Here is a 16,266-nt window from a genome sequence, read left to right on the forward strand (position 1 = left end):
TTGTGGATTAAAGATTAAAAGAGAATTTATTGAATTATTTTTCACATCGGACTTTTATTCGAGGAAATAAGCTATTGATCATAGAAAAAAATTTGATAATCGTTTTATATAAAATATAGCAATTTGATTAATTTTCTCTGCTATTTTAAAAATCAATGATCTTGAAGTTTTTAATCGCATGAGTTTATAGATTTCCAACTATATTTGAAAACGAATGTTATAGATCGGCACGTATAGAGGATATTTTTGTGCATGGAATTCTCAAACATTTTTTGAAGTAAAGGTTGTACACGTGTATAAATGAAAAAAAAGGGAGATGATATTTGAAGTGTGGTTGAAAAATAAAGTTCCAAAAAAGTTAGTTAGAATATTTGTGAAAAGTATTTTTAATGGGACAGGTGAACTTTTAATTATATTGAGTTCCTTTTTTTATGATATTCTAGTACACAGAAAATTATTAAATTCATATAATTTTCTTTTAACAAAGAAAAGTACGATCGGAATTTTCTCTTGATTTTTATTTCGTTGTTTATTTTATTAAAACATATTTTGGACGATAATTGGGCATTTTGATGAGATATATTTTTTGTTCTGTTCATTTTCCTGAATTTATACTCAGTGGCAATTTAAATTGTTATTTTTTAATTTCACAGATAAAAAAACATAGACATTTATTAAATAATTCATCACGAGCAAATAGAAATGCATGTATGCATGTAGGATTAAATAGAAAAAAAATTCCTCCAATAAATAAAAAGTTTGCCAAAGAAGTAGTAATTAAAAAATTCAAAAAAACTGACGAAGTAGTATCCTGCTACTATTAATATTTATTTGAACATTTCTATTTATTATCTGTTTATTTTCACTATACAATTTTTCTCTATCTTTTTATACTACTTCTTTGTCTCGTTTTTATCGATGACATTTTATATCTGGTCAATAGTACTGACATCAATGAAAAGTACCTATAGATTACTCAATTCTTTATCTTTTTTTTTTGTTTTTTTTCCCCCATTGTTTTTTGCAATTTCTTTTGCTCTCGTTCCGAGAGAAGACGCGAAGAGGTACATAGAGTGGACGTTATATCCGCGAAGCGTGACAAATCGATCGAGAACTTTCATAACGGAGACAGATCCTTCAGTTTAAGCCGACTCTTGGTGATAGCAACCGAAGTCTCGCCTCGATGGCTCTGTCGTGAGAGGAAGTGGATAGGAAATAATGGAAGATCATAACGGATCGACGATCGGTTTTGCGATGAAAAAATATTTTATTTTACACTTCATGAGAACTTCATGCTATCTATAGTATTAGAAAAATATCGATCACGAAAGAAGTAAACTTAATGTGTCAGTGAAAATTAGATTTAGTTAAGTGAATCTGTTGTAAAGATTATTTACAATCGACGTTATATATTGTACAGCTTTTAAAACATTAATTATCACTAATTATTTACGTGTCATTGTTCTATATATATATATATATATATATATATATATATATATATATAAAGTTACATAAATTTCTGCAATTTTTATAATATAATTCTAAATTTGATATTATTACTTCTAAATATTTAACTGTGAAGAAAAACGCGTATCAAGAAAAAAAATAAATAAAAAGAAGTACGAGCCTCAAGGGGGAAAGAAATCTGATGGGAATTTCGTTAATAAGTCTGACGAAATCGAGGAAACAGAGAAATATACGTGACGACGCAAATTCATCGTGCGAGGTGTGAGTGTGAGTTTTTAACGTTCAGTAAAAAAAAAGAAAAACCAAGAGAACAAAAATACCAACAAAGAACAAACAAAACAAAGGTAAAAAAAAAACAAAGAAAAGAAAAAAAAAGAAACGTAACGTTTTTCTAGTATTTTATAGTTTCATTTTGGAGCACTCTCGTATGAAGGGTTGAACGTTACATGGCATGTGGACAGGACCGATTTTTCCTGACTCTTTTTTGAGCTGGACAATTTCTAACCTCCCTTATCTTTAGGAGTAGAAGAGGGTAGAAATCCTTTTTCGATTTGAAAAGAAACTTTTTTTCTTTTCACGAGTTCCATGCTTTACTAGATGGTTCACAAACGCGAGCGACCGAGCGAGACTTTTCCATTCGTTAATGAGAACGTTCTGTTCCCCTAACACCGTTGATATCTTCCTACTTATCTAACGTGCTTATCAAACACACAGAGTAGTAGTCCTATGACCGCGAGACCCCTCCCACTTCTGCACCTCACCCCACTCCCTCATACTCCACCCTCAATCACCTATTGCCACAGTGCTCATTCATGTGCCAGTGTGCCTAGTGTGCTAGTGTGCTTAGTTCAGCTGTGATATCTCGCAAGTCCGACACTTTGTCGCTTTCACGCGGAACGACCTCATTTTTCTTCTCTAAAGGAAAACCATTCCGTGCTGGTGGATGGTAAAAAGTCGATATAACTGTCGAAATATTGTAAAGAATGGTCTACCAAGGCGATCGAAACTCGTTACTTGATCTTCGCTTTGAATGTCTCACAGGCTTCCTTTAAACATTTTTTTCTTCTTCTTTATTTTTGTTTTTTTCTTTTTCTTTTTCTCTTTGTTTCTTTTGTTCTTTTTTTTTTTTTTTTTTTTTAAGAGATAATTCATTATTACAGTCAGCAAGAAATCTTTTTGATAGTTTTTAAAGAAAAACATAGCAATCGAAACTCTTTAATTTTCTTACTAGAGGAGTTTTCGATGATCTAAATTAAAACTATCAAGATGAAAATTCTTCTCGCTGATCTTTTTGGTTTCAAGAGAATACATAGTTTAATTCCTTGGTTAGTTTTAACAAGTAAAAATTAGATTTTCAGAGAATAGTCTACTAAAAGATTAAAGCTCGTAATCCGATTTTTGGTTTAAAAGATCCTTCGACCAACTTTCTAATGATTTTTTTTAACTCCTACTATTAACAGTTAATCTCTATTATGGTTTCAAGAAGAAGCACAGCAATCAAATTATCTTTTTATGACGTTCTCGACTAACAGAGTTAGAAAAAAAAACCAGATATCTCTTTTCATGATGTTTTTAGGTTTCAAAAGAATTTTTTCAATCCTTATTTCATTATAAAGGACAATAATGAATTAGATCTTTGAGAAATTTTAGTGAAAATTTTATGGTTTCTATCAAAGAAGAAAATTGATTAATTTCTCGAGCTTCGTTTTAAACAGCAAGAATTGAATTCTTTGGACGATATCAGGGTCGAGCTTGGATGACGAAAATTCTTATATAACTTGGCACCTAGCCAGAGACATAATTTAATTTAATAGCGAACTAAAGGTAATTTTCACGACAGTGCGACATCTGTTTCTTACGAAATTATGTTCCACGACTTTGCGTGGAAGTTCGTTGGCCGGTCGACAGAAAGCTTTTGCTATTGAACCTGGAAAGGAAATTGCCCAATTTGGTCTAACGGAACTTTGTGTATACCTTCGTTTCCTTCGCTCGAACGATTTAACAATCTACTAGACTGAAAAGCTTTTCCACCTTGCAAACAACAATAATCGATATGCAAGAACGATTACGTGCCCTCTAACGATATTGTTCATTACATTTTATTATTAAAATCAAATGTTGTTAGATATAACAAGATTCATTGCGATACGTTATTATGTTAATCACGAAAGATTCATAAATTTTCGTAACATATTTAAAAACGAGATCTATCTAGGAAAAATTGACTCACTCCAATTGACTTCTTTCAATTCTCATTGTCTCAGGATTAATTCTGGTTAGAAATAATCGTGTAATCAAAGTCCTTCCTTCTGAAGAATAGGATCGCAAAATGCACAATTGGTATCACAATACCAGTTGTGCCATTGTATTCGAATGTCTCACGAAATACATTAGATTGATAACGTTAAACGAGCATTATTCCGGTGTAACGAGGCAGAAGGCACACGCGATTCCAATGTCTAAGAAATATCTAAGAGTCCTTTTAATCGTTGTCGAAGTTTTCGAAGAATCGTGAATTAGAGCATTAGATAGAATGAAAGAGCTGGTTGAGATAATGGGAATTAATTCAATGAAAGTTCTCTGCCGGGTACTCGTTTAAGACTAGACGAAGCCAAAGAGCATAGAAGCGAAGCTTCCGTTGAGATCTTAATGCAGGTTGCGTTCGTAGTTTCATTGTTCGGTAGTAGCTAACCTTCGAAATTCGAAACTGTATCGGTAATTTAGCCGAGAGTAATCGCCCTGGAAAGTTATTAATATTGGTTGTAGTAGTATTGGTAAGAGGGTGAGGGAGAACGACAGGGAGAAAAAGAGAGAGAGAGAGAGAGAGAAACAAACAGACACAGAGGAGCATATAATCCATTTGTAAGGTACCCTTCTAATATCCATAAAAAAGACATTAAATTAGCATAAGTCATAGCAGGGTATAAAAATAATAAAAAATAGGGTAAAATTTATTTCCTCGTCCATCCGATGAAATCTCAGAGAAATAATTCCGCTTTATCTCCCGTTGAAATTTTACAAATTTACGGAGGTAGATAATATCTATTGAGGATATACAATTCTCTGCTGTTAAGACTGGTGTAATCCTTTTGTGTTATCTAATCGACTACTACCATAATGTTTTCTTGGATAATTTGAAGAGGCTTCTAGATCTAAAACACGAGGAAATAGAGAAAGGGAAAGATTGAAATTTTCTTAAGCAATCACGAATAATAACACGCTGGCGGTGGAGCATTTAACAGAAGTCAGACTATCTCTGTAAGAGTCATTCTTAGTAGGATTTATCGTCAAGGTGCAAGGCTTCCGGCACGAATTTCCGAAGCCACCTCGCCGTCTGCCTCTCCTCGTAAGAGGATACCCTTAAGTAACTGCGCAAAAACACGCCTAATCTATTTTCCATGCACACCCGTTACACTATACCAGTCTCTCGAACGTGATTCCTATCGTTTCGGCGGAAGGTAGCTTTAAAAATGGGTAGTAGCATCTTTTTTTTTTCTTTTTCTCTTTTCCTCGATTTTTATCCCCCTTTCTTTCTTTCTTTCTTTCTTTCTATCTTTCCTTTTTTTTTCTTTTTTTTCCCTTCTTTCTTTTTTTTCTTTCTTTCTTTTCTCTACTCTTTCTTCTTTCTTTTTTACCTCTACCTTTTGTTCATACAACAGCACTCGTGGCTCCAATCCATTCCGTTTCTTCTACTTCAACGCGTTTTATATCCTTCCTTTTCCCCCGTTTCCTTTCTCTACTTTTATTTCAACTTCAATCTTCAATCACGTTCCCCTTTTCACGCCTCTCGCGTATTTGCAATTAAAGAAGAATTGCTACCTCGTGTTTCTCTATCGATGCAACTTAGGTCAACATCGATTAATGCTTCTGATCTGTTCGAAACATTTGGGGAATGGCACACTATGCATTTATCTCACGTTTTAGAAGGAGAGAGAGAGAGAGAGAGAGAGAGAGAGAGAGAGAGAGATGCTTACAATTAATACTACAACCGAACGGAAGGTGGTTGAATCAGACAATAAATCTCGAAACTATACTATCGAAACTAGAGTATTCTCTCTCTCTCTCTCTCTCTCTCTCTTGTAGAATTTCAATTAATATTTGGAAATTGTTCTAGTCATGGGAAACCAGTATGAATTGATAAAAATATTGAAAATTGTTCAACTAATTTTTCTATCTCTCTGTCTCTCTCTCTCTTTTTTCTCTCATTTTCTTGTATAGAACTTCAATTAACATTACGAAATTGTTCTGGTTATGAGAAACCACCGTAAAATGATAAAAAAGAATTTTGAAAAGTTTCCAACGCAGTAAATCCCTTTTGACCGAATTCAAGAGATAGACTTCTACGGATTAAGACTTAGTTTAAGAAGAAAGAGAGTAGAAAAGAATGAAGAAAAGTCGATTGTAAGGTTACTGTTCGTGTTTGAGAAATACTGGGAAGAGGTCTTTGCGTTCTTTAAATCGTTTTATCCCTTTGAAGGGAGAAAGTGATAACGTGTTGCCGATGAAACTAACAATTGGAAGACTGCAGATATTTGCGAGAATTTTTCAAAGACTTTTCCTTTCTTCTTTCGTTTTTGAACTTTTTATCGAAGGATTGGTAAAGATGAAAAACTCTCTTTCTCTCCCTTTCTCTTTCTTTCTCTTTCTCTTTGTCTATCTCTTTATCTATCTATCTATATCTCTTAAAATTTTTATTATTGACATCTCACGTTTTTAATTCTTTGAACCATTTTCTGAAATAAAGTAAATTATTTACATTAGTAAAAATTTAAAAGTAAGCTTTTATTAAAACACCACATTTTCAAATTTAATTATTTTTCTTCTTTCGTTTTGTTTTTTCTTACATAGAATATAACACACAACATTATTTTAGAAACCGTGCGAAGGCTATAAAGTACTCTTAACTAACATGGTATGTACTTATGAAGTACTCAAGGGAGAAAAAAAGAGAGAACGAAAAAGGGAGAAAGAGAAAAATTGCAATAAAAAGTGGTTATGTATTCTCTAATAGCCTACGGAAGGTTTGTTTTAAGAGTCATTAAGATGTTTCTTGCTTAATGAGAGCACAAGCTTTCATTTTACTCACAGATTTTTATGAAACATCACTTCGTATATATTTCCTTGCTCTCACGTCGATTTTTAAGACGAATCTTATTAAACATTCTCTTTTGTGTTGAACAAAAAAAGAAATAATAGGAAGTGACATTGTTTAAATGTTCTTTTAGGTGTAATTCCATTAAAATCTGATTTTATGTTATACACATAAGAAAAACGAGTTTCTTAAAAAACGCTTCATTTTTTACTTATTTCTCTTTTTATTTTCATTCAGTTTACTTGTTTTAAGAACAGAAAGAATTTTTAGCACAGCTTTCAGAGTTTTGTTTTTATTTCCTTTCTGAAAATACATCATACGGAGATTATTGAATGTTAGTGGAAAATCGAAAGGTACAATCGATAATAAATCACAAGGCTGAATTTCACGCTTGCAAAAGCCGAATGGTTTGGATTGTTTGATATATCGATAAAATATATATACATATATATGCGCATATGTGCGTATGTGTGTATTATATACACAGGGTGTTTCGCCTAACGATAGCTACCATTTTTTAAGCATTTTCTATAGTACGAGAAAAAATGTTTAAAGCAAAAAGTCGTCAGTGCTCGATCGTCAATAAATTACAAAAATAAAAATTGTAAAAAAACTATTTTTGCTATAAAAATATCAAGATCGCTTTCGTTCTTTTCTTTTTTTTTTTTTTTTTTTTTTTTTTTTAATGGCACCATATAACTTTTTCTACGCGGTATTGTAGGTGACATTGAGACAAATGATGTAGGATGGTGGTACATTTCTTCAATAACTCGTTGGGAAAATCATTTTTAATGTAATAAGGGTTCTTATGAACGTGAACATGGATATGGACATGGATGTGAAACAGTCCTCTGTGTATACGCTCTAGAAAGAACAAAAGGGAAGAAGAAATGATGAAATATTATTATTATTATCAAGCTCTCTATCAAGCTCGACGTTATTAGATTTCGACGTTTTTTTTTCTTTTTGTTCTTTCTCTCTTTCTCTCTCTCTCTCTCTCTCTCTCTCTCTTTTTCTGTCCTCGATTAATTAACAAATGAGATATATATTGTCGGTAGAAACATTCTTTACTCGAAAATAATTTATAATCGTTAATTATATGAAAAGTAATATTTAACAGTCTGACAAATTTCTCGTATTTCGAACTATGATGGTAGCTCATAACATTATCTATTTCGCATCGTTTCACTGCTCTTTAGAATAATTTCTGAAACAAACGTGCTGCGGTTATACTCTCTGAAGTTATATTCACAACTCTGCTTCTTTATCACACGTTGGTCTTTAGTATTTCACTTCAGTGCAAATCTGGTGAAAATGAAACGAGCATAAAGCAAGTGAATAGAAAATAACCATGTGATGCATAAGTTTTTGCGATTATTATATGCGTCTTTTAAAGAGGAAACATATTAAAACAAAAGTGAAAAGAATTATTTAATCTTTTCATGATTAATCAAACGGAAGTTTCGTGTTAATTAGAACTATATACTCTGTGAAAGTGTATTTATGATATGAAAGCTCTTAAATGTTATTTTAAATTAATACAAATATTTTTATTTTTCTGTTAAGTATATTCATTCTTTATATAAGAATAGTTAACAAATTATAGTATGCATGTATACATATATTAATTAAATTGTCTTAGTCAATAAGAATCAATACAATTTGTTCTTACTTACTAATCAAAAAAACGCGAATTAAATAATTTTTTAATGATTACATCTTGGTGAGGAATTATAGATTTATTTCGTAAAAGTTTTTTCTATCTTTTCTATACATTACTGATTATATAAAAGTAGATGCTCATGCTGTTTATCTATTATTTTCGACGCAGAATAGAAAATGTACGTTTTAAGATCGAGAATCATAAAAAAAAGATACATGGAAAAAGCTCCAGGTTATTTTCTTATCATTCCTGGATAGAGATATAATCGTCGTCATTCTATAGAATTTCAACGTAGAACGTTTCTCGATTATCAAATAGAAATCAGGATATATATAAAAAAGAATGTTAAATATTAAGAAATTTCCTTCATTTCTGTCGATTGAATATTCCAAGTAAAATAAATATTTTTTGCGTTACTAGTATCAAATTCAATAATTTCAAACGTAGGGATATAAAGAATTTTGTTTATCTCATTGAATTAACTTTTTATTGTTTTTATTGTTATTATTGATATAAATTCTTGATTTTATATTAAATATCGTTTTGAAGTGAATTATTCTCTTTGATATTCATTCGACAATGTTAAATTTCTTTTTTCTTCATTGTATATTTCATATTTATTTTTAATTGTTCATTAAATTGATTCATTTAAATTGAATGTTAATTAAATGTACATTTGATTTGTATTTCGAATAATTACGATATTTATTTGTTTTTAAATTCATCTGTTTTACATGATTTTCTGCATGTTTCCAATATTGATTTTAAAGAAAAATGAAGGTAATTCTTCTGATGGTAATATTAACTTTTCCAATATCTCTACGTTGTACGTGATCAACTAGTCACTACAAGTAGTTTTCGTTCGTGACCGGACTTGTCGAATCCCTCGAAAGTACTCGCTAGAGAAGTATTCAAGAACGATTAGAGGAAATGGATATATTGTCAGGAAGTTCAGTCGCATGCAAACGACAGTTCAAACTGAGTTCTTCGAACGGTTTTGCTACTTCGATTTTACTATTACGAGCATGTGGTTGCTAAAGTGTCAGCCACTCTAATGCATAAAACAAAAAAGTATTTTACAAGTACTATTTTATAAAAATTAAGTGATCAGGAATTATTTATATGCCGAATACGATCACGTTCAATAATAATGTTATAAAAAGGAAAAGATAAATTCAAAGAGAAAAGAAAGAATTTTTATAGGAATGGCTTGAGTAATTTCGTTAAATTGTTCGTAAGAGTAACGATCTGACGCAAAATCGATAAAAGTCATTACCATTTAGCACGATTGCTCCTTTGAAAAACATAAATTTAACTTTTAATTGTTCGGTGTAATTTTCTATGGTCAGGAAAAAACGAAAATTCGATTTTTCATCCTTTCCTTATTTCATTCGTTCTCGTTTCTACTGTTATCATCGATTTTTCGTATATGTATGTGATTGATTATTCAATAACTACATGGTTTTATCTTATCTTCTTACTATGTGTATTAGTATATGAGGTAAGAATATAGGATAAAATAAATATATTAATTCATCGATTTATTCATTTATCAATTCATGGTTATGGAACTATGATAATTTGAAATTTCTCATTTTTGAAATTTATACCAACAGTAGGAAAACAGTTTTATGATACCATAAATTGTTGGTAACTAATCGACACCAATTATCGAGTAACTTGTTATCCTATCATGATAAAAATTGGGGAAATTGATGGAAATTTATCGACGTACAGTCGAGAACGATTTAGTACCTTACCGACTTCTGATAACTTATCAATATGTGGCAGAAACTGTTTTTATCGACGTATTAAATTTCGAAGATGCATTTCTTTTTTAATTTTTTGAAAGTTTCGAACTTTATTAAACGACTACGAACTATTATTTAAAATCGGAAAAGTTAAAATTATTTTTTAAACGAACAAACATTAGATAAAAGACAAATTTTTTCGTTGGAAAGACATCAGTTCTCAGAAAATCTGCATTTCACAGTGCTTTATCTTCCTGAAATACTCGTGATAAAAGCTCGAACATAAAACTCGACATTGTAATATTTTCTCGTCGCTCCAACCTTTTCTACGTAGAAATCGTTGAAATTCTGTGGTAGAAAAAGAAAGAAGAGGAAAGATAAATTGGATTCGAAAATGCATGAGAGAATTTTCGCGCATTTCATGAAAAATATTCTACTTGCAAGCATAATCGGGAGAAATACACTTTCATTAGGTTTATATTATTCATTCGCGAATGCTTTCCGAAATGGCTTCAGCCAAATTTTTTGTGAATCTGCGAGAATACCTCGTACTATATTTACCAAAGGAAAGTTTGATCCTTTAAGTCGTGAAGCATAACGCAATACTCGCCTTCAACGATGCTTAACTGTGTTTCCCTCGTAACTGTCGGAAGTTCATCGCTTTTAACGTTTAACGTTGATAGCTTTCGAGGATCAACCGAGCCATGTGGCGAGAATTTAACTCGAGCAAGAATATTTAAACGTAGTATAAGAAAATGCTGTATGAAATCGAAGTAACGTGTCAGTAAATTTGTAAATTTGTAAACTTTGTAGGTGAATGGATATGCGTGCACTTTTACGAATGTGCCTACGTTGAATCATTTGATTTATTTAACTACTTTTTTTCTGGCACATATACGTTTCAAAAAACAATTATTTTCTCGATAATAAAAAAACAGTCGAATTCGATCCAACAGTTACAGCTAGATAATTAACAAGCCAAACATAAACCTTAACACGACGAATTAACTTACCCTTGATAAAATCTACCGCCATTTCTAGACCATAGGTATCCTTATCGCAATCGTCGAGTATGTGTGCTCCTATCTTGACCCCAGGAACGGTTTGTGCTTGGTTAAGTCTGTCCAGAGTATAGAGCATAGCCTCTAATGCTTGAACACCACCCTGCGGCATAACGGGACCACAAGTTATCGAGTCTTCTCTTTCGTGAACCATCATTAAACCTCCTAAAACGAGGTCACCTTCGACCACTGCGCTATGTTTCACTGGCCACTGATCCATTATCGTCGAGTTATGAATGACACTAATCGATTGTTTCGTAGAAACGTTGGCAATAATTGCCTCTTCCGAAGAAACCGTAGTCCACTCTGAAACTGCACTGTCGTATTTTTTATTCAAAATATTCTCTATCGTCGACGTAGTTGCGATCGTATCGATCCAATCGGAAGGAAATTTCAACTTTGGGGAATTATCGATCCATTGGGGGGATACATCAGCGAGAGGACTAGTAATCCCTTCGATCTCGACATTAGAAATTGATCGATCGGAGAAACTGCTTGGAATTCTGTTCGTCCTTTCGGAATTCTCCGACATGGAAATATCCGTCGTTTCCATGGAATTTCCTCGGAGCCAGGAAGTTTCGAAGTTTTCTTGGGATATTGTGATCGAATCGATTCCATCCCTTCCGGATCTATTCGAGCTTCTAGGAAAATCTGTCTTCTGGTCACTATTTCCTATCAACTCGTTCGATTCGAAACGTTTCTTTTTGGAAAACATTGTATTTGATTCGATTGATCCTTCGACTGTTTCTTTCAATCGTTCCACGTTAAAACGACTTTCTCGTTTCGTCTCTTTTATTTCGTCTGAAATATCTTTCGCCGAAGTTGAAAAGTCCAATGCGAATTTATTTTCGATTATTGGGAGCTCCGTCGTTTTAACTTTCATTTTATAGCTGCTTATTTCAGGATTTTCCGTTTTTAGAGTTCCATTTTTCTCGTCTAAGGTAACCATAGAGAACTTTAATGGCGTCAATTCTGGAAAATCGTCGAACGAAATAGTCGTATCTTCTACGAGTCCTTCGTCTTTTAGCGACAAATTCCTTTGAGAATCTTTGCTTCTTATCTTCTTCTCGTAGTAACGCCTCTTCTCGTTGTCCTCCTCTTGCATCTTCCAATCACTTCTCGGATTCTCCTTTAACTCTCCCCTTTTCGTATCCTTCGGAAAATGAGGATGAGAATTGTCGAGTGATCTTGGATCTACGAAATCTTCTACAGGATCACGAACGTTCCTATCAAAATCCTTGGAAGAGTCAGCTCGGCCACTGCTTTCGAGGATGGACATCCTACTCGAGTTTACCCGGTCGGAATCGAACGTATCGTATTTCCGATATGTCGAATTCCAGGATGCCGAGGTAACATTCACGATCCTTGGTGTACCTTCTATTTCTTTTCTGTCTTCATCCCTGTTAAAACTCAAAGGAACAATCTTTAAGGTTTCCTCCTCTCCCATAGAATTTATCGGAGGACGGAGTAGGACCGTTCCTTCTTCTCGTTTGAGATCTAAACTTTCATTTCTCATTTCTTTCATTCCAACATTTTTCACCTCGCGTGGAAACGAATCGCCGACGTAATGTTCCTCCTTCGAATAGTTTCGAGATCTTACCGCCAGATCAAAGTGTCCTGTCAATTCGGACGATTCTTCATTCGAACGAATTTCGTTTATGACTTTTCCCATGTCCCTTCTCGATTTACTTTGCTTTACGTCGAAAACGTCCGCAGGAACATTGTCCGATGACTCTAAATCCAAATATGCTTTCTCCCTCCACTTTTTCTTTTTATCTGCAATCGGAGGACGTCTTACTCCCTTCCACATTGTCCCGACTTCTTTGTTCTCAGTTTCCTTTCTCGAACGAATTTCTATCGCATTTCCTTCCTTCGACTCCGCATTATCTACGTGCCAAAGACCAACCGAATCCTTCGGGACTTCTTCACGATTAGAAGCCATCATGGAAGATTCTTCCTCTACTTTTCGCGACAACTTCATCGTCTCTTTTGTCAGATAAGGAGCATTTACGTCTTCCGAAAAGTTATCGACATCTCGACGATCTCGAACCAAGCTTCTTACGTATTTCCTAAAATTCATTCTTTTCTTTCGCGAATCTTTAACTTCTTCTACATTTCTATCGAATTCCTTTTGTTGCTTCAACTTACTGTAAAAAGTATTTTCTTTCTTTTTTGCCACTTCTCTCTTATCCGGTACTCTTGGTTCTTCGAATAAACGAAATTTGCCTCTCTCGAAAATGCTAGAATTCGATTTTGTTCTATCGTTCCACGTAAGGGAAATATTTCTTTCTCTATTTTTCTCTCTCCACCTTCGTTCTTCCATTTCGTATGTCTCGGGCCAACTTATCGATTTATTAAAATTTAAATCCTCATGAAACCGAGAGAATTCTTTATTATCGCTTAAATCTTCAATTTCTTCATTTTCATGAAATTTCCTTTCGTTCGATCTTTTATAAAATTTATCGGGAATTTTCCTTATTTCGAGGTGATCTTTCGGTTTCTCGAACAAACGAAATTCGTTTTTCCCAAGAATGCTCGAATTCGATCCTTTACTACTGTCCCCCAACGTAAAAGAAAAATTTCTTTCTCTTTCATTTTCACTCGGTGGATCGTCCAGTTCGTTTAAAGAAAAGAATGTCTTTCCACGTGGAAGTCCGTTGGAGTTCTCGCGGATAGATGCTCGCTTTATTCGGATACCGCGAAGAATCCAAGAGGATCTTCGTCCTCTCACGCCAAACCTCTCAAACTCCGTGTCCTCCGATCTAGCTTCGTTTCTTCGATTCCTCGAAGTCCATGGCTCGGTCATCGAGTTATTAGAATTCCGACCTTCCTTGGATCGAATGGATTCCTCGTCATTTCTCTTTTCTCTTCCTCTTATTCTCCTTTTTGTTCTCTTTTTCGAACCTCTTGATTCAAAGTACTTTTCGTCGATCGTTTGTCCAAATGCATTCGTTGGAATAAGACTCGTTAATCCATTTTTGTCTATCTCCTTTCGATCCTTCCATATTTTTTTTTCTCTTTTTCTTTTCCTTAACCAAAAGTATTTTTCTTTTGATTCTTCGATCGTCCAAAAATTATTTCTATTCTCTTTGGTCACATCGACTTTGTTATTTTCGTTGAACATCAAGTAATTCGTCGTTACTTCGTAACTAGCATCCTTGTCGACAACGTAACCTTTATCGTCGTCGTAATTGAAAGACCGTTCTTGTCCGTAAACAAAGGATAGGATCGATAGGATCGTTAGGATCGTTCGGATCTCCAAATGGATCGTCCGAATGGCCGAAATGGCCGAGCGTCCCTGATTTCGAGGCATCACCTCACTGCGAACTCGAACATCGCTTGATTTCTGGAAATGTAAATTTGCTTCGATTAGAATTTATCGATGTGTCTTGTATTCCGAATAATTAGTACATATTGTATTTAGTATAATTCTTTGATGAAAATTTATGAATTGTGATTAATGAGTTACTAATTAGAAGAAATAAGAAAGAAAAAAAATATCATGGACCATTTGGTGTCTATGTTTTATACCAAAATCGTTTCTTTTTTTGTTGCTTTGTGATAATAAGACCTCGACATTTTTTAATTCTTTAATTTTCTAATTTACCATGTCGCGGTATTTTTCAAAATCGATAAGAGTATTTTACATTTTAAAGTGTTATCGTTGATGTAAGTTGGAAATAATTCGATCGATTAGTTGTTAACTAATTAATTTCGTAAACGCAACTAGATATATTCGATGAATTAATAGGCCTGTCTGGAAAGGATAGAGACTAATCGAAAACGAGGATAACCTGTCGAGGGCAATCGAGTGTGAAACGCCTCTCCCATTCTCACTGCTGAGGATTCATTTGAAATCATCCTTGAATTACTAATCGCCACAACGTTGAGAATAGATAAATCGTCCTTTCACCTAATCTAGCAGATCTAAACGGAATTCAGAGAAATTTGGCAAATTTCCTAATGGTTGAACTTTATTCGAGGAATATAGAGAATTCAGCAATCTTCGATGTACGATTTTCAAATCTTCTCTACATGATCTTCTCAAAATTTTTCGTTTTTCGAAAACGTCGTTTCACTTTGTTTAGATAATATTATTTTATGCTTATGTGATAATCCAATCACTTATTCATGATTACTTTCAAATAGTTACCTTATTTTAGAGATATCTTATTCCTCTAAAATTGTTATAATCTATATCAAAGTTAAATTTTTTTATCTGTACATATAACTACATGTATATATGTATATATGTATGGTATATAACTTTGAAATTTAAATTAAACATAATTTAAGTTATAGATGAGTTGAGTACTTCGAAAGGAGATACACTTTGATGTGTAGAAAATTTTCAAGATATATGACTTTTCAAAGGAAATGTCAAATACGGAGATCGTTTATAAAGCAATCCTCGATCTCTTCTTTTTCCTAAGAAGAGAATGATAAGACAGAAAGAGAGATAGAGAGAGATAGAGGTAGATAGAGAAAGAGAAAGAGAAAGAGGAAGAGAGAAGGAGATTTATATAGCATCGACTTATGTGTCTTGAAACGATGTACTTTGCTTCTTTGAGAAATTTGAAATATAGCCCAGAGAAGAAATTTGTGTTATTTATCGAAAGTTTGTGGGTTCGAATTCCGTCACGCGAAACGTTGCTATAAACTGTCGAGCGTATTTTCAGTAAAGAGTACTCTTCGTTGAGTAATCAGAACGAACGTCTATAAAGTTTTAACTGGCTGAAGGAACAAGTCGAATGATGTACTCCAAAATATATATGTATCACCTAATTGAACATGGCAAAGTGAATATTGCTTAAACCCGTTCGTACATATGTATGTGTGGATGTATATATATATTACACGGATCAATGAAATATATAATATCAGTTTATTCCTTCCAACTACGAATTCCCTTGAATAATTTTCTAGTATTTTATTAAAATCCTATCATGAGAAATCAATGAAATTTATTTATGAATTATTTGTATATAAAATAGACGATTATTTCTTTGGTAATAAATAATTTTTTTAAAATTAATGTCAAACATTTATAATACGTATTTATACAAGTTATTCATAAATAAATAAATATTATTTGTTTATAAAAATTCATAAGTATGCTTTAATGATTATCATTTTTTTTAATATCATATACCTAATGAAAAAAGTATTTCTCGATCTTCTATACGCGTAATAGTAGAATTTAGAGGTAATGAATATATTTTTTCAATT

At 33.0% G+C, this 16,266-nt stretch overlaps 1 protein-coding gene across 1 annotated transcript in view; it reads right to left on the bottom strand.

Annotated features, from left to right (window-relative positions):
* LOC127069769 (metabotropic glutamate receptor 2-like) overlaps nucleotides 1-16,266 on the bottom strand; it is a 152,524-nt gene that overhangs the window by 78,516 nt on the left and 57,742 nt on the right. The window contains exon 2 of the mRNA XM_051007210.1: nucleotides 10,990-14,383. Within this exon, the coding sequence (XP_050863167.1) occupies nucleotides 10,990-14,350 (3,361 nt within the window). The 5' untranslated portion in view covers nucleotides 14,351-14,383. The remainder of the gene's footprint in view (nucleotides 1-10,989; nucleotides 14,384-16,266) is intronic.

This window comes from Vespula vulgaris, chromosome 16, assembly GCF_905475345.1.
Source record: "Vespula vulgaris chromosome 16, iyVesVulg1.1, whole genome shotgun sequence".
In the NCBI taxonomy this organism is placed as follows: domain Eukaryota; kingdom Metazoa; phylum Arthropoda; class Insecta; order Hymenoptera; family Vespidae; genus Vespula; species Vespula vulgaris.